The sequence below is a fragment of the Rhinolophus hipposideros genome (genome assembly GCF_964194185.1).
Source record: "Rhinolophus hipposideros genome assembly, chromosome: 9".
NCBI lineage: Eukaryota > Metazoa > Chordata > Mammalia > Chiroptera > Rhinolophidae > Rhinolophus > Rhinolophus hipposideros.
In genome coordinates, this window is record NC_138055.1 from 28,910,613 (window position 1) to 28,930,217 (window position 19,605).

At 35.0% G+C, this 19,605-nt stretch overlaps 1 protein-coding gene across 4 annotated transcripts in view; it reads left to right on the forward strand.

Annotated features, from left to right (window-relative positions):
• Positions 1 to 19,605, forward strand: part of ATF7IP (activating transcription factor 7 interacting protein) — a 107,920-nt gene that overhangs the window by 50,366 nt on the left and 37,949 nt on the right. For all 4 annotated transcript variants that reach the window (XM_081061440.1, XM_081061441.1, XM_081061442.1 and 1 more), the window contains exons 3-6: positions 3,406 to 3,486; positions 4,812 to 4,957; positions 6,560 to 6,697; positions 14,616 to 14,681. In XM_081061440.1, coding sequence (XP_080917566.1) covers positions 3,406 to 3,486; positions 4,812 to 4,957; positions 6,560 to 6,697; positions 14,616 to 14,681 — 431 coding nt within the window. The remainder of the gene's footprint in view (positions 1 to 3,405; positions 3,487 to 4,811; positions 4,958 to 6,559; positions 6,698 to 14,615; positions 14,682 to 19,605) is intronic.

Below are 19,605 nucleotides of genomic sequence, written 5' to 3' on the forward strand. Positions count from 1 at the left end.
ACTTGGGAGTAGATAGAATGTAGACATTAGTTGAAGTTAAGTAACAAGCTGAGATTACCTCAGAGTGAGTATAAATGGAGACAAAAGGAGATCCAAGAACTGAGCTCTTGGCCTTCCAGTGTTTAAAAGTTGGGGATATGAGAAAGAACCAGCAGAGGAAACCAATCAAGAGCAGCTCTTCAGGTAGAAAGAAAAACTGATTTTGTTGTCTTAGAAGTCCAGTAAAGAGAATGTTTCAAGCAAGAGGATGCAGTTAACTTTATGTATTAAATGCTGTTATTTGTTCAAGTAAGATGAAAGAGAAATATTTAATGACCTGGGTATCATTTGTGACCTTGACAAGGGACAGTATAATTGAAAGCCTAATTGAGATTGGGTTTCAGAGAGAATGAGAGAAGAATTGGAGACAATAAACTGTAACTCCCCCCCCGAGTTTTGCTAAAAAGGGGCACAAAAATTTACTATGGAAGATACTATTTGTATATTTTTATTAGTTAAGTAAAACTTCAAAAAATTTCTGGAAAAGTCACATTACCAGTAGTGCCACATTTTTCTGATATGTCTTGTGCGGTTGAGACTCTTCATATGTTTATTGGACATTTGAATTTCCTTATATATTGCCTGTTCATGTGTCCATTTTTCTAATGTCTTTAATTAATCTATAGGATTTTTTTCCCAATTATCTCATAATGCCAATAATCTAAGGCAGGGGATTGGTAAACTGACCTGTAGGCCCTGTCTGTTTTTGTCAATAAAGTTTTATTGGAACATAGCCAGATCCATTTGTTTGCATACTATGCATTGTTTATCATTGATTAAATAAAAATCATTTGCCAACTCCTGATCCAAGGCAATAGTTTTGTCCATATTTTCTTGGAGTAAAGTTCTATAAAGTGTAATTCTAAAAATGGGAAATTAACTCCCTCATGTAAATTCTGTCTTCTACTCCTCTGTAACACACTTTTTCCATTTTAATCAAATTTTGTCAAGATAATGGTCATCAGTTAGATATTAAACATCTACTTTGTCTTTACCAAAGTTTTGAGGGTTACCAGAATTACCAGATGTGGCATGTGCTCTTAGTGAGCTTACTGTCTAGTCTGATTGAACAAAATACCACACATTGAACTGTATATTAAAATGTGCCAACTTGTAATGATGTTATACTCAATATCAGAGGAATTATAGCAGAAACTGTCTGTGAATGAAGACAAATTAACAAAACAGTCTAAACCTGATCATTTGGATGAGTTTCAGAAGTCCCAAGAACTACTTGAAATTGTAGCAGAGGTGCCAAAAACATGTATACACATGACTTGTGTTTATCTTTTGTTATCAGTATATATTGAGTATTAAAATTTTAATAGTTTTTTTCCTTTCTTGAAATGTGTATGCATTTTTTTGGCACCCTCTGTATGTAAAGATGTCTATGTACAAGGGCCTTTGATTATTTTTATGGGTTGATGGAGGTCTATTCATATTCTCTAGAGACTTTCGGAACAAAAACATTAAAGAAATATTAGGCCTTAACCCCTTCTGTAGAACCCCAGGTTCTTTCCATCAAATAAAACTCAAGCATAGATTTTAATTCTGTGTGACTATTCTAAAATCCCAGTGAGTATTTTGATTTAAGTGTTGAGAATTCAGTCATACCTTCTCAGGATATCTGGAAAATGGAAACTGGGTAATAAGAGATGGTGTTGTTTGAGTAAAATTAAGTAATCTCTAGTTAAGTTTGATGTATCTGTAAGGCGAGCAAGCTAACATGCATAAAAGGCGGATGAAACCAGGCCAATTGGCTGTGCCGTATTCTAAATGATCTGGCTTGCAGTTACCCTAATTGGAACCATGGCAAATTTTGTTCTGTGGGTGGTATGACAATTTGGTAAATAAAGACTGTAAACCTTCATTTCTAGCAACCCAATTTCTCTGTGTCTCTAGAAACTCTGGGACTAGGAAATTCAGGAGTCATCATTTTTAGTATTAAAATCAGGAAGATTTGGAAAACTATATACCGTATATGAGTGGAAAAAAAATGCTTTGTAAAGAGTTTGCAGTCTACAAGGGAGCAAAACACATTTTTCATTTAATTGTAACTGGGGGTGAGGAATGAGATCTTAAAACATTTTTAATGAGCATAGTGTAGTAAATGGAATTTAGTTTTCTAATATTCATTTATTTTAAAGTTTAAAAATAGTTTTATTAATCTTTATGTATTTTGTTAGCCTTTTTGTTTTATTTTACTATAGTCACATTTTACAGCTTTATTGTTTTAGTGTGAAAAACATATTTGTAAGAGCCTTAATAAGTTCATCAATGATCATGTCTATTTTCAGCTAAAAGATCTTGTAAATTTTTTTATTCTTGACTTTCTACTGTCAGGGCTGTTGGGATTAAAGAAAGCCCTGGTGTTTGGAAAAGAAATGCCGTATCAAAATCTGTATATAGTGCTATATACCTCATGACTGCTTATTTAATTTTGTTTGCAGAGAATAATGAAACATAGCATTCTTTCTTGAATGCACTGAGGAAGCCAGTTGTAGTGCTGTAAGGGGGAAAAATAGAAACCCAAACATTAGTGATTTGTTCTTTTCTCCCATTTAACGACTAAGTTAGTTGAAGAGATATAGATTGATTGGCAAACGGCTATTTCTGGTACGCCTGGGATTTTATTTGTTGTAGCAATACAGTTGTGTAGATATGTCTAGCAATATTTTTTGGTAGTACTCTTTGTTATATTTTATGTGCTTCTTGTGAAAATAACCTTTCTGAACATTACTTTCCTCATCTGTATGATGGCAAAAATACATGTATAGTATAAGATTATATTGAGGACATGGAGTAATGTATATATGTCAAGCACCTAGTTCAGTTGTTGGCACTGGTATCAAAGTAGCTATTACTTTTCAGTAAATATCTTTAGGATAGCTTTTCCATTCCTCTTTTATGAACTGTCCCATATCGTTGAAATAACATAATGATTCAACCTGTCTGGTCAAACTATTCCATGTTTTGATAGTGGTTTGCCACTAGTTTGTAATTTTTTTGAAATTGTCACAATCACTATTTTAGTTTTAGTAATCGAATGTAAGGAGTCTAAGTCTTTTATGGTTGTTTTCACATTTTATTAATCTGTTGGTGAAGTAAATTACTAAGATTCTTTGTTTTAAAAATCTGTACTGTTAAGTTTTTTCCATGTTAAGAGTTTATTATGACTTTGCAGAAACACTTGAAAGTGGACTTGGTCATTCATATCTACCAGTTCATGCTCCCTTTTTCTCAAAATTTCACATTTTTGAGACTGATTTCATAAAAGATTATTAACTGGATGGTTGCACCAAAAGTGTAAATTGTAATGAGCTGTTATGAATTCTAATGGAAGTAAGATTTCTGTTTTTGTTACAGAAGTACAAAGTAATGAAAAGGACAGCAAACCTGAAGAAGAAGAGCAAGTAAAACGTGAAGATGATAGACCCCCTGAGAAAAGTAAGCATGTACCTAAAACTATACCAGTTTAAAAAATACGAATTCATTGTTTCTACTTTTAAAGCCACAGAATATATTTTCTGTCTTATGAGATGATTGTAAAATTTTGCAATTTAAGCCACTCTTAAATCATTTTGTTAGTGGCTAACCAAAGGACCTTTGAAAGTATTACTTTATGAACTTCAGTGTTTTGTTTATTTATACTTTTCATTGTTCCATAAGAAAGATTTAAGCGTAATATTTAGTAAGGTACTATCTGACTGGCGTGAGAGAAATTGTTTTAGATTTATGTTTAGAGCAGGGGACTCACAGTTTTGTCTGGGGTGATACACTCTTAAGTGAATGATAGCATGTGTCTCAGTCTACTTAAGGCTGTTAAGCTTCATGGAAGGGAAAGTGAAGGGATTGAGTGTCATTAGGTTTACAGGAAGCTCATTGGACTAGAAGTCAGGACGCCTGGGTTCTGTAACTCTCCTCCTCATCCTGCTCTCCCTGTATGACTGTGTGCATTATGATTACAAGAGAAGTCATTGAGTAGAACTGGATATTTTAAAAGGCACATCGATATGGATATAGCGTGAAGTGGAGAGGGATAGGTGTGATCACATAAGGCCATTTGCCTTTAATAAGTGTGGAGATTTTAGACTCTTCACTTTTTATGTATTGAAAAAGAAACCAGATAAAATTTGCTTGTGATCTCATGAATGTTATAGAAATTTTCCAAGTGAAGATCTTTGGATATCTATTCTTTACCAAATTTACTTTTACTTTTATAGTGACATTTTTATTATTTTTATATGTTTGACATTCATTAAGATAAGTTAAGAATAGCTATTATTGTTATTTTCCTAAAGCTGATGATTAGGAATTTTTCCTAAATTTGCTGAGGAGGAAGAATTAAATAAAACTATGCACAGTTGTTAGAAATCTGTGATATGAGAATGAATACAGATCTGTGACATGGTAATAAAAACTATTTTGTCAGAGTATTCATGTGTATTATAAAATTTAAGTGGAATGAATATGAGGTGATTTCTCAATATTCATATTTTTACGTTATTCTTCATCTTAATATGAAGATTTCAGGGATAAAATGTTTTGTGTTTACATTGCTTAGCCATTAGGAAGTTCTTATTTAGCATATTGAAAATTGTTTCCAGTTCAAAGCTAAGCTGCCTATCAATTTTTTTATCTCAAAAATAATTCATAAAATAATTGAGAATGCTATTGTGATACGTTAAGATAATATTTTGCTAAGGATGGAGAATAGATATTAAGGTCTATAATAAAAACACCTGGTTGGTCATTATGCTTTTTGTTCTCAGTTGAATTTTCCAGAAGAAAACGTTCTAAATCAGAGGACATGGACAATGTACAGTCCAAACGCCGCCGATATATGGAAGAAGAATACGAGGCAGAATTTCAAGTAAAGATTACAGCCAAGGGAGATATTAACCAGAAGCTACAAAAGGTATTATAGATTATAAAGTTAAAAATTATATTAAGTAAAAAGGACCACCATGTTTATTCTTCTAGGTTTGAAATTATTCTGTATTTTACTGACATACTCAGGTTTTTCATAGAAAAGAGAACTTGAAGAAAGTGGTTGAACTTATTATCCTTAATTAATTAATTAAGTAGTTTATTTTTCACTGGGGAATATTGGGGAACAGTATGTTTTCCAGGACCCATCTGCTCCAACTCAAGTCGTCGTTTTTTCAATCTAGTCGTGGAGGGTGCAGCTCAATGGCCCATGTGGGAATCGAACTGGCGACGTGGGTGTTAGGAGCACTGCAGCACTGCTCTCTAACCACCTGAGCCAACTGGCCGCCCCAATGGTTTAATTTTAAAATTCCTTTTGATTTTTTAAAAGCTGCATAATTTTGTTTTTTTAGATATGGTAGTAATCATCAAAATGGAAGAGAGATGTGATGACTTCTTTTTATTTGCTTTCGTACTAACAAAACTGAGTATTAGTTTTCAGATTTTTCTTTTTTCTATATTGAACTTGATTCTAGTGGAAACATTAGAGTCTTATATGTAACATTTTAGTCTTTATAATAAGCTGGTTTCATGGTTGTAAGTACCTACGTTCTAAAATCTTTGTTATATACTTAAGGCGTGGTGTTAAAAATGGTCGGGACAAAGCTTTAGGAGAACTAGGAAAAAGGGGTATGTAATGTACAGACTTTGGAAACTACCCCCACCCCTATACCTGCTAAACTAAAAGTAGAACTGAAAATATGCACTATTTAATATGTTTTTCAAAATGGTTTCACGAATGTTTATGACAAATGCTTTTTTAAGAGAAGAATATGAAACTCAGGTGAAATTAGTTTTAATTTTTCATCGTCTTATAGATTTAATAATGAAATTTAAAAAAATGTAGGTTGTAGGCCAATGTTCTTCCACTAAGAGGCGGTAAGAAAATTGGCTTTTTTTCTCCCAGTCTTTTGTATTTGTCATGGTGATAAATAATGTTTATTTAGTTTCTTATAGAGCTTTTAGAAATATGAAGATAGCCGTGTGAAAGAATTTTGAAAACTTTTTTATGTACCAGAGTTTACTCCTAATCTAGAATAATGTTATTCAAGTATGGTCTGGACACCATGTGTCCTCTTTGTTATGGGTCCATAAGGAGATAAATACAGAAATTGAGAGTAGGCATTTAGAAATGTTTTATAGAAATTTCTTAGTGCAGTGACATTCTTAGTGTATCACAAAAACATCATCTGCAATAGATTCGAAGTTTTAAAACTGGTCTTTTCCTTTAACTGATTTTCTTTAAATCATGACAGAGGGTGTGGGAAGAAAATACTAAAACTTCAATTTTAAATTAGTTTTTAATTTCACCATCTGGAAATTTTCTACTTTTTGTGTATATTATTCTTTTGCAGTAGACACATGTAGCAATTCAGGCTTTAGCAGCTAGCATTGTGTTATGGGTGCCAACATGTTTTTTCACTGAACTAAATGCATTAGTGTTATCTTATTAGTACTAAGAGTATGTACTGTTTGCTGCTTGCTGAAATTTATTCTTTGCTCTGTGTAACAAAGGAAAATATTTCTTTAGGTTGTACAGTGGTTGCTGGAAGAAAAACTGTGTGCGCTGCAGTGTGCTGTGTTTGATAAAACTTTGGCAGAATTGAAAACACGAGTGGAAAAGATTGAATGTAACAAGAGGCATAAGACAGTTCTTACTGAACTACAGGTTTGTACACTGACTTGAATTATATAGCTGTGTCATTTTTGTAACTTATTTTTTGTGATATAATACATTTAACTTCAAAATTTTAGAAGAGGAGCCTCTATTAGTTTGCAAAGGCTGCCATAAAAGAGGTACCGTAAACTGGGTGGCTCAAACAACAGAAATACGATATTGTCTCATAATTCTGAAGGCTAAAAGTCCTAGAACAAGGTGTTAGCAGCTTTGGTTATTTCTGAGGGTCGTGAGGAAGAATGTTCCTAGTTTTCTAGTTTCTAATGGTTTGTCTTTGGTATTCTTTCCCATGGAAAAGCATCACCCTGATCTCTGGCTTCATCTTCACATACTTTTGTGTGTGTATGTGCGTAAATCTCCCCTTTTTACAAGGATACCAGGCATTTGGATTGGGGCCCCCTCTTCTCCGGTGAATTACTTCTTCAACAACCCTATTTCCAAATAAGGTTACATTCTGAGATACTTGGGGTTCAGATATCAGTATAGGAGCTTTTGAGATACAAAGTTCAACCCATGACAGAACCTCAGAAATTACCTAACTTAGTCCTTCTTAAATATTTTTTTAGTCATTGAAGAAAGGCTCATGTCATCTAACATGTCATAAGTACTAAATATTTGTTGTAAGTCATTCATTTTATATTAGTCACCTTTCTGCTATGTTTTAAAGACATTAGTTTATTAATCTATATTAATAATTACTACTTTTCATTTTATATTAAATATGTATTAACATATAATGCCAGAATTTCTAAATGGCTGAATGAGAACATGATAACATGCTATAGTTATCCATTTTATTCCAAGATGAAGAAACTGAAACTTTTTATTGGTACATTTATTCTGTCATAAGTAAATGTGTGGTTTCTATTAGGTTATCTGAAATATGAATATAGTCTACAAATGCTGAGTTACAAACCACTTTTAAAACCTTATTTTACAAATGAGAGGAAAGTGGTATATGAAAATAAACTCATTGTTTCCCAATTATAAAACAAATTGCAATCAGATGTGACTAGAATTTATGTATTATATTTCTCAGCCTAAAAAGTTTTTTTGGTTTTATATTGTTAATTTTGCTTGAAGTGAAACTTTATTAATAAGTTTTTTTATAGTAGTTATGTAATGCACTGTTTAGAACACTTGTCCTGTTTCTTACCTTTAGCAAGTCTTTCTATATTGATAGTGTCTGATTATTAAACTTAATTTACTACTGTAGAGAATTTTGAATTAAGACTTGAAAATACTTGAAGATTTAAAAGAGTGATTTCATTTCATTTATTGTCTCATCAGTCCCATGGCCACCACTATGATTTGTGTTTTTAAAACCTGAAAGTTTGAATTCTATATTCTCACTTATGGTGCAAGTGCAGATCTCTTAACATTTAGTAAACCTTTGCCTGGATGTGTCTTTGTAGCCTCAGTATCTGAATCTTTCTAACACCAAACCAATCTTTCCTTTACAAATAAACCCTCCTTCCATTGTTGTTCTTACTCACAATTCTTGAATTCTTGGAAAAATCTTCAAGGAATATCATCCCATTTTCCCTCTTATTGACAGTTTTTATGGAAACTGATTCCTCTAGATCACTTCACGTATACAGTGAGTTGCCTAATTACATCTTTTTTATTTCTTATAAAAGTCTACTTCCTCTTTTCATAAGGCCATCACTACCCAATTCCTTAATTATAGTAACAGCCTTTTACATAACTCCTCTGGTACTACTTTTTAAATCCTTGCTGCTCCTTCCCAAGCATTGTACTCATCTTTCTAAAATACTGCTATTTCATTCTCCTTCATGTAGTCCGGGTTTGTCAATTGTGAACCAGTTTAAATCAGTATTCATGTTCTAATTTTTAACTTAGATCTCCTAGTTTTTGATCCACTTTTCCTAACACCTACCAGTTGCTTCACTGTCCTTTAAAGTATCAGTCTTCATAGTATTTTTATTTCTGTCTTTTGACTTTATATTGTTTCTCCCATTCACTCACCCATAATGATTTGCCCTTAGCATGGCATTTTTTTAAATTTTACTAAGCCCAGTTTAGTTCGTGTATCTTTCTGTGTTGTTCTGATATTTAGTTTTCATGGAGGTAGAATTCAGATAACAAAATAACTGTTTTAAAGTTTACAATTCAGTAGCATTTAGTGCATTCACATTGTTGTGTGACCATCATTTATATCCAGTTCCAAAACGTTTTCATCCACCAAAAAGAAAACCTTGTGTCCATTAAACAGTTACTCTCCATTTCCTCCCCATTTCCTCCTCTCCCTAGCTCTTGGCAACAGCTCCTCTGCAGCTGGCCAAGGTGAGACCCATATGTCTTGCTAAGTGGCCCCCAGCCTGGCGTTAGTGGTAGACCACCTAGGTTAGCAGCATAGCCTCTCCCAGGTGCCTCTAAGCCCAGCACAGGCAGCTACCAAGCACAGGTCACTTTGTAGCTCCTACCAGGTGGCTTGGGCCCAGCATAGGCAGTGCCTGACCTAGGCCTGCACTGGAGCCCCTTCCAAGAGTCCCCAGAACCAACATACTCAGTGACCAGCTTCAGACCACACCAGAACACCACCCAATTAGCTCTACAAATGACACACAGAAAGAGTGGACTTGGCAGGCAACAGAGCCCTGCTGCAGTGAATCCCACTCCATGGCGTCAGTCCCCACACTATAGCTCAATTGTAGTTATGGCCATTCCTCACAGCCACTCAGACTGAGGGCCAGTTCCATCCACTGACGTGCCAACGGCAGTCAAGTCTCACCTGCAACAGGATGGCACACACAGCACACACAAGGGACACCCCTGGAGCATCTGGCTCAGGTGAACAGGGAGTCTATATCACTGTGCCCCATAGGACACTTACTACATAAGGCTACCATGCCAAGACTAGGAGACATAGCAGATCTACCCAATACATAGAAACAAACAAAGGGAAGCAGCCAAAAGGAAATAGAAACATGTCTCAAATGAAAGAACCAGACAGAACTCCATAAAAAGAACTAGACGAAATGGAGGCAAGCAAATCTAGATACGGAGTTCAAAACACTGGTTATAAGGATGCTCAATGAGATTAAAGGAAGAATAGATGAACTCAGTGAGAATGTTAACAAAGAGATAGTAAGTATTAAAAAAGGACACAAACTATAGAAAAGAACCAGTTAGAAATGAAGAATACAGTAACTGAAATAAAGAATACATTAGATGGAATCAACAGCAGATTAGATGGAGCAGAAGATTGAATCAGCAATTTGGAAGACACCCAATTAGAACAACATAAAGAAAAAAAAATTTAAAAATTGAGGCTCGATCAAGGGACCTCTGGGAAAATATCGAGGGTACCAATATTCACATCATCGCATTACCAGAAGGAGAAGAAAGAACAAGGGATTGATAACCTATTTGAAGAAACGACTGGAAACTTTTTTGAACTACAGAAGGAAGTAGACATACAAGCCCAAGAAGCACTGAGAGTCTCTAACAAGACAAGATGAACCCAAAGAGGCCAACACCAAGGCACATCATAAGCAAAATGCCAAAAGTTAAAGGCAGTCTTAAAAGCAGAAAGAGGAAAGCAGTTATCTACAACAGAGCTCCCGTGAGACTGTCAGCTGATTTCTCAATGAAAATTTTGCAGACCAGAAGGGATTGACACAAAGTATTCAAAGTGATAAAAAGTGAGGACCTACAACCAAGATTATTCTACTCAGAAAGGCTATCATTTAGAATCAAAGGAGAGGTAAAGAGCTTCCCAGACAAGAAAAAGCTAAAGGAGTTCACCACCACCAAACCAATTACAAGAAATGTTAAAGGGGCTTATTTAAAAAGTGGTAGGAGAAGGAAGGAAGAGGAGGAGGAGGAAGGGGAATCAAACATGAATAACAAAATGGCAATAATTACATACCTGTCAATAATTTTAAGTATAAGTGGATTAAATGCTCCAATCAAAAGACATAAGGTGGCTGAATGGATAAGTAAACAAGAGCCATATGTATGCTGCCTATAAGAGACATCACATCAAAGGAAACAGACTGAAAGTAAAGGGTTGGATAAAAATAGTTCATGAAAATGGAAACAAAAAAAAAGGCTGAGTAGCAATACTTATATCAGACAAAATAGATTTTAAAACAAAAGACAATGAAGGACATTAAAAATAGAACTACCATATTACTGAGCAATTCCACTTCTGGGTATTTATCCAAAGAAATCGAAAACACTACTTTGAAAAGATATATGCATCCCTGTGTTCATCGCAGTATTATTTACAATAGCCAAGATATGGAGGAAACCTAAGTATCCATGGATAGATGATTGGAGAAAGAAGATGCCGTAGATACATACAATGAAATATTACTTGGCCATATAAAAGAATGAAATCTTACCATTATGAAATCTTACATTTATGGATGAATCTAGAAGGTATGCTAAGTGAAATATGTTAGACAAAGACAAATACTATATGATTTCACTTATATGTAGAATCTGAAAAACAAAATAAATGAACAAACAAAACAAACTCATAGATACAGAGAACAAACTGATGGTTGCCAGATGGGAGGGATGGTAGAGGGCTGGGTGAAAAAGGTGAAGTAATTAAGGAGTACAAATTGTCAGTTAAAAAATAGTCATGGGGGTATAAAGTTTAATATGGGGAATATAGTCAATAATATTTTAATAGTTAGGTGTGGTGTCAGGGGATTACTATACTTACTGGGGGGATCACTTCGTAAGTTATATAAATGTCTAACCACTATGCTGTACACCTAAAACTAATGTAATATTGAATGTCAACTATAATTGAAAGAAAAACAACTTTTTTAAAGGGCTACGTGATTGTCCAAAACTACTTTAGCCAAGTCAAGTGATTGTTGTTGGGCTGCTATAGCTTTGGCTGTAGAGTTGACTAGCTGTCCTAAATCTCTCCCTGTTAGGGAGAGATTTCTGACCACACCTTCATTGTCAACTTAATCCTACCCAAGAGTTTAAAGCTTTCTGTATGTATGTAAGCAAACTGGGAATCACATAGGAGTACACCTCCTGGATGTTCCCATTTAAGGCGTCTATGGAGGTTTAATGGGGTAGACCAAAGGGAAGCTTCTGATTTGTTGTGGTTGTCAATAGGGACAGCTAAACGTCCCAGTAAGCATTGACCTCCAGTTCGCCTGCTATCTAAACATTCATATGGCCAGGAGACATGCCATCCACCACAAACAAATGAAACCAGGTGGAGCTCAGAGGACTCCAGCTAAAGCATAGGCTATTGATGGCGTCATTACCTGGAATTTCCTGATTGGCCTTTTCAAGCCAGTGGTCAGACAGAGTTGGATGACATTCTGTGAGGAACTGTCTAACCTTAAAGGAATCTTTTCTAAACGCCCTGTAAGAAGGTGTTGCCCTATAAAAAGATGTTACCTTTTGTGTTTCCCTTGAGTGCACGGATTGTGTTCAGATAAGGATAGGAATGTGGGATGGTGAGGGTCGAATGAAGAGTAAAGGTGGAGGTGTTCAGTTGACTTGTATGGTTATGGCTGGGAAAAGGTTGAAACAAGATCTGGGAACATCTGTCCACAATAGTTTAACCTGATAGGTAATATCCATAGGTTTGTGGGTATAACTGACTGTGGCTTTTGGGACTAACGAGAGATTGGTTGCAGGTATGACCCAGGGATCTCTGACATAATGCACAGTTAGGTGATAGATCCAACCATCAGAAATGTTCCCCTTCTTGCAGTCGATTGGGAAATGCTGATAAGACTGTTGTCTTTCTTAGGAAGAAAGGGAGAAAATAAGATAAACCACAGGGAGAAAACGGTGTACAGGCCTGGTCCTGTCATCCTGGGAAAGCTGTTGTCTGCATCAGTTCCTGAAAATCTTTATTTTCAGATTACCAGTTGGTATGGAGGTCCAGTCAGAGTTTGGTGCTTTCTTTAGGTGTGACATGTGAATCTAACAGTCTCTTCCTTGGAGTTTGGAGGCACGAGGGTTGGCTAGCAGTACCTGATGGGGCATTCTTAGCAGGGTAAAAGCATTTTTGGAGATGTCTTTTCCAACATTGCAAGGTGATGTTTAAGGCCTTGGTCTCCCAGGAACGTGCTGTGGAAAAATTGTTTTGCTAAAGCGTGGTTATTCTCAGCAAAAGCAAAAAGTTATTTACAGTATTGAAGGATATCTCCTTTTGTTGGCTGTGGATCAAAAGAGGCAGAGCTAGAGCTGCATGGCAGATACTGTAACTATGTAAAGATTGAGGGTTTATGATTTCCAAAAGGGGTTGACCTGAAATTTAGAAGGTCTAATAGCCGTGCTTTTAGCCAAGATATTTGTAGTGTCTCTACAGATTTTGCCCATTGAGTCTTAATGATGCATACTCTGAAATACAGTATTCGTTGGTTATGATTTATAAAATGCCATTTCAAGTGGTTTAAATGAAAATAGCCTTTTCACATTTTTCTTTCAGTCTCTCCTCCTCCCCCTGCCACCCCAAGTAAATCTGTGGCTTTCTAATCCAAGAGACGGTTTGGATTAATGGGATACTACACAATCTATTTATTTGCTAGGTTTTTTTTACTACTAATATTTTGTTATTATGCCAAACTTGGTGCATGATTAACTCTTTTTTTCAGACAGAATTATTTCCTAAGTGGTCCCTTGGTACATGAAGAAGTTTCTGGTTTGCCTAGTTTGCTAAACAAGGTCCAGTATGTCTAAATCTCAACAATTATGTGACTTGAACAGCTACCATTATGCCATTATCAAGAAGTTATAGATATGCCTAAGAAAGAAACCAAGAACAAATGAAATGGTAGTAATCAAAGATGTGATAATAGAATATGACTTCCCTAAACTAAAAAAACAAACAAAAAAAAAAGTGACTGTTTATAGTTTTTAAAAAATCTCACAGAATACTTGCCAAAATAGAGACCCAACCTTGGACACATTATGGCAGATATTTTGAATTATAATTTAGAAAAATTGTAGTCCAGCATCCAGACACTTCTGATTATGGCGAACTACTGTTTGAGCAACGTTGACCAAAGTATACACTTGTGTGCATTGTTTTTGGCACTCCCAATATATGGGATGCCAGATATCCAAGGAAAATGAGGCAAAGAACTATAGCTCATAGTAATTGCGTTTTTGAGTGCTTACTTCGTGCCAGACACTCAGATCCGGGAGGCTTTGCATAGTAGCAAGTTCTGCTTCTTCTACTGTGGTGTTGGAACAGTTTACAGACTCGCCACAGAAGTCTACCCAACAATGTCTGCTGTGATCAGAAGTGTCTGGACGCCGATAGTAACCACTTTGAGCACCTCTTGTAATTGCAGAAGTCAAGTGTGACTTGTTTTCATCTTCTGTTATCGGTATATATTGAGTATTACAATTTTAATAAATTTTTTCCTTTCTTAAAATGTGTATACATTTTTTTGGCACCCTCTGTATATATAACCAATGGTATGTAGTGATTCAATATATTATAGATACATCCATAAGTAGTATTGGCAAGGGATCTTTTATGACTTACAGATATGCTTACTACATAATTCTTTGTGAGAAAGTTAAGTGTGGTGACAACTATGTTAAAAAAAATTATAAAAACCACGAACATACATATTCAGAAATGTACTTGTTTGTGACAAACATCCACAGTACTGGAGGAAAAAAGCAAACCTTCAAAAAATAAGAGCACTTACCTGTGGGTATCAAGTTTTAGAGTCATTTTAGTTTTCATTATGATTTCCTGTAGCTTCCAAATATGTATTTTACAATCAGCTTATCGTTTGATTTATTTATTGATTTATTTATTTGCTGGTAGCTATCTTTTGAGGATCTTGTTATCTGTGTGTTTCGTATTATGTATGCATGGGTTCTTTTTTAATGCCATAATGTCACTTGATTTCTGTTTCGTTTTTGCTTTTTTTAGGCCAAGATAGCCAGGTTAACCAAACGTTTTGGAGCAGCCAAAGAAGATCTTAAGAAAAGACAAGAAGTAAGAATTCCTATTCTTGCATAGTTAACATTTAGCTCTAAGTGATAATCTTAGGAAATTCTGAGTTAGGAGGAAACTTCCTTTATTACTGATTTGAAATTTGCTTTCATACTACACTGCCTGTGTGTTTCTAGCCCTGTGGCTCTGTAACTAATTATTAACCATTTCTTAATCGTCAAATACTGTTTTCATATTTCAACACTTATATTAATCAATTTTATGTTATGGCATTCTTGCAGCTGTATTTTCTATCCATCTTTAAAATTACATTTTTGGGGATTTGTCTTCCATGTTTCTTTCTTTTTACATTCTTGCCAGTGTCCTAGTCTATTCTCTTATCATTTCCTCCAAAGTATATTAATATTCACTACCTCCAGTAGCCCTGTTCTCCTCTTCCTTTCTTACTCTATGTATTAATAGTTAAGTCCAGACATTGTGTAGTATAGCATAAACTAGTCTATGGCCTAGCTTCACATTTTGTTTCCATAGTTACTCTCTAGTACATATTTTTAATAAATGTTTGTATGTCACATTATAGTTTTCAGTTGGATTTGTTTCTCCTCCTCTTGGCTTTTTCCTCATTTGAGCAAGTTAAATTTCTTTGTGTTCTGATAGCACCATTGTCTGGCACATGTAAATTGCCAGTAATATTTATTTCAGTAGTAATTATTATTTCTATAGGATTTTTCTAGCTTGAATAATTTTGATATCTTCTTTACTCTAAAAAGTTTATTGTGAAACAATTATAGACACTTGGGAAGTTGCAAAACTACATAGTTGTATGAGGTCTAACAATTAAATTTGCGAACTTGCCACCGTGCGCTTACATTGGCAGCACTGTACAAACAGCTCAGTAAGGTTTCATAACCTTGGTATATCAGTGTCTCACAGCTGTGTTCGTATTGACATGTGGCTGTGTCTTGCTGAGTGGTGTTCATTATTGTTGCGTGTTTTTGTGTGCTGTTGGGAGAATATCTGAACTGGAATTAGAGCAACAAACAAACATTAAATTTCTTGTTAAACTTGGAAAGAGTAGAAGTGAAATCAGGGACATGTTAGTCCAAGTTTATGGGGATAATGCCATGAAGAAAACAGCAGTGTACAAATGGATTAAACGTTTTTTTGAGGGGAGAGAATGCATCACTAATGAAGAGAGGTCAGGACAGCCAGTAATGAGCAGAACTGACGAAAACATTGCAAAAATTCGATGAATTGTGTGTCAAAATCATTGGCTGACGGTGAGAAGCATAGCAGACCAAGTAAACATTGATATAGAAATAGTTAGGAAAATCTTAATTGAAAATCTTGGCATGAGCAAGGTGTGTGCAGAAATGGTCCTGAAGGAGCTTACCGATGAACAAAAGCAAAAGAGAGTCGAAGTTTACCAAGACCTTTTGGAGAAGCAAGACGATGTTTTGGGCCATGTTATCACTGTTTGATGAAACATGGGTGTACCAATACGACGAACAGTGGAAGTCAGACAACTCTTCACAACCAAAAAATTTCCTTCAGTCCAGATCAATAGTCAAAATGATGTTGCTAACCCTTTTTGATAGCAGAGGGATTATTCGTTATGAATTTATACCAACTGGACAGTTAACCAAGTTTACTATTTGGAAGTGCTGAAAAGGCTGCATGAAAAAGTTAGACAAAAACGACCTGAAGTTTTCGCCGGCAATTCATGGCTCTTGCATCATAACAATGCACCAGCTCACACGGCACTGTCTGTGAGGGAGTTTTTAGCCAGTAAACAAATAACTGTATTGGAACACCCTCCCTACTCATCTGATCTGACCCCCAGTGACTTCTTTCTTTACCTGAAGAAAAAGGAAATATTGAAAGGAAGACACTTTGATGACATTCAGGACATCAAGGGTAGTACGAGGGCAGCTCTACTGGTCATTCCAGAAAGAGTTCCAGAATTGCTTTGAAGGGTGGACTAGATGCTGGCGTCAGTGCATAGCTTCCCAAGGGGAGTACTTCGTAGGTGACTGTAGTCATATTCATCAGTGAGGTATTTTTCTAGGATGAGTTCGCGAACTTAATTATTGGACCTTGTACATAGACTGCTATGAACCCTTCACCCAGCTTCCCCCAATGGTGAAATGTTACATAACTGCAGCACAGTATCATATCCAAGGAATTGGTACAATTCTGTTCATTAGATTATGGACCTTTTCACTTTCCCCCGATTTTTACATGACTTCATTGTGTGTGTGTGTGTGTGTGTGTGTGTGTGTGTGTGTTTAACTCTACATAATTTGATACATGTACAGATTTATGACTTCACCACAAGATATAGAACTGTTCCATCACCATAAAGGGACTCCCTCATGCTGCCCTTTTATAGTTTCAACCTTACTTTATTCCTTCCACCCCAACCCACTCCCTGTCCCCTGGTAACTACTAACCTGTTTTCCATGTCTGTATTGTTTTTACTTAACTTTTTAAACTGGTTTCTCTTTTTTGCTTGAGAAATTGACAGTTGATTTTCATCTTTGTTCTATGCAGACTAATCTCATGAATCCTCATTTGGCCATACCCAAAGTTGTTTTTAATTATAGTTTTCTTCAATTATGTAATTCTCTGATTGTAAACTTTACATTTTAAATTTTGTTTCCTTGTCATAGTGTAAAAATAAGCTATTATATTAGAAAATTGGTATAAACCTTTTTTAAGCCATTTGTATTTGTTATGCTTGAACCAAACATCAGGCTTTGAAAATTTTTCATAATTTTGTCAGTATGAATTTTCATTTTTTCCCTTTCTTCCTTGTTTCTGAACTTGCGTAGTTTTCCAGTGTTTGTGCTTGTCAGATTTCTTCTCGGTTCTTGTTTATTTAGTTAATGGCAGTAAGCAGAGACTTGAAGGAATAAAGATGAAAATGTTACAATTCCTGAAAGGTTTGTTTTGGATAGCTGTATGTAGTATGGAAACAAGGAACAATAATAAATACGTAATTCCTAAAGATTGGAAAAGATTAATTTGAACAGTTAGAGTGTGTTGTGCTAGAAGAAAAATGTTAAGGCAGTCTTCAATCTTTCAAATTTTGTTTCTTCCGTAGGTTAACTTGTAGGCAAGGCCAATTTTAAATTTTAAAACTTAGACATCTTTCTATCCATTATTGTTAGTATTTTCTTCTTGTGAGTGAGATTTATAGAAATCTCAAGAATTTTGTTTTTCATGTCAGTTTGCTATTAAGATCACATTAATAATCTAATCTACAGCCTTATGACTGATATCTCTAACTTTCATCATTTCTAGTTCTTACTGTAAGAGAAATGTCAAGATATTTGTCATCTTTTAACTATGAAAAACAATGACTAATTTTAGGGTAAATCTAAGTTCCTGCATTTTAATATTTTTTATTAAAATTTTTTAAAAAATTTAATTGTGGTGAAAACATAACATAAAATGTACCATTTTAAATTCAACCGTTCAGTAGTGTTAACTATATCAACGTTGTTGAGTAACAGATCTCTAGAACTTTTTCATCTTGCATGCAAAACTGAAACTCCATACCCATGGAACAACAACACCCATTTCCCCCTCCCCTTAACCCCTGGCAACCATCATTGTACTTTCTATTTACATGATTTTGACTGCTCTAGATGTCTTGTAAGTGAAATCATTCAATATTTGTTTTGTGTTTTGTTTTTTTCTGTGATCGTCTTATTTCAGTCAGCAAAATGCCCTCGGATTTCATGTATGTTGTAGCATGTGACAGAACTTTCTTTTTTAAGGCTGGATAGTATTTCATTGTATGTATATACCATGTTTTCTTTATCCATTCATTTATTGATGGATATTTGGGCTGCTTTCATTCTCTGGCTCTTGTAAATAATGCTGCAGTGAACATTGATGTGCATATATCTCTTCGAGATCCTGGTTTTTAGTCCTTTTGCTATATATCCAAAAGTGAAATTGCTGGATAATATGGTAATTCTAGTTTAAGTTTTTCTGAGGAGCCTCCATAGTGTTTTCTGTAGTGGCCACACCATTTTATGTTTCCACCAGCTGGCAACAAGGGTTCCAATTTTTCCACATCTTGCCAACAATTGTTATTTTCTGTTTTGTGATAGTGGCTATCCTGTCACATATGTGAGGTTGTATCTCATTGTGTGTGTGTGTGGTTTTTTCTTTCTTTTTCTTTTTTGAACCAGCAACTTTGGTGTTATTAGCACCATGCTCTGTCCAACTGAGCCAACCAGCCACCCCAGCTAATTGTGGTTTTGATTTGCATTTCTCTAATGATTAATGATATTGATCATTAGTCAATGATCAATAGGCTTGTTGGCCATTTTGCATACCTTTTTTGGAGAAATGTCTGTTCAGATCCTTTGCCCAGTTTTTAATCAAGTTACCTGTTTTTTTAGTTAAGTTGTAGAAGGTCTTTATGTATTATAGATATTAACCCCTTATCGGTATGATTTGCAATTATTTTCTTCCATTCCATAAGTTTCCTTTTCATTCTGTTAAATATTACCTTTGATGTGAAGTTTTTAAGTTGGATGTATTCTCCTTTGTCTATATTTACTTTTGTTGTGTCTGCTTCTGATGTTGTATCCAAAAAATTATTGCGAAACCCAGAGTCATGAAGCTTCGCACCTTTCACCACCACCTTATTTTCTTCTAGCTATTTTATAGTTTTACGTCTTTAGGTCTTTAACCCATTTTGAATTAATTTTTGTATATGGTGTAATGATCCAATTCAATTTTTTGTAGTTGGATATTCAGTTTAAACACCATTTGTTGAAAGACTTTCTTTTCCCTACTGTGTAGCCTTGGCTCCCTTGTCAAAAGATCATTTGTCCAAATATGTGAGATTTTATTTCTCAGCTCTCTCTATTCTATTTGTCTACATGCCTGTCTTTGTGGTAGTACCACACTGTTTTAATTACTGTAGCTGTGTGTTGAGGATTTT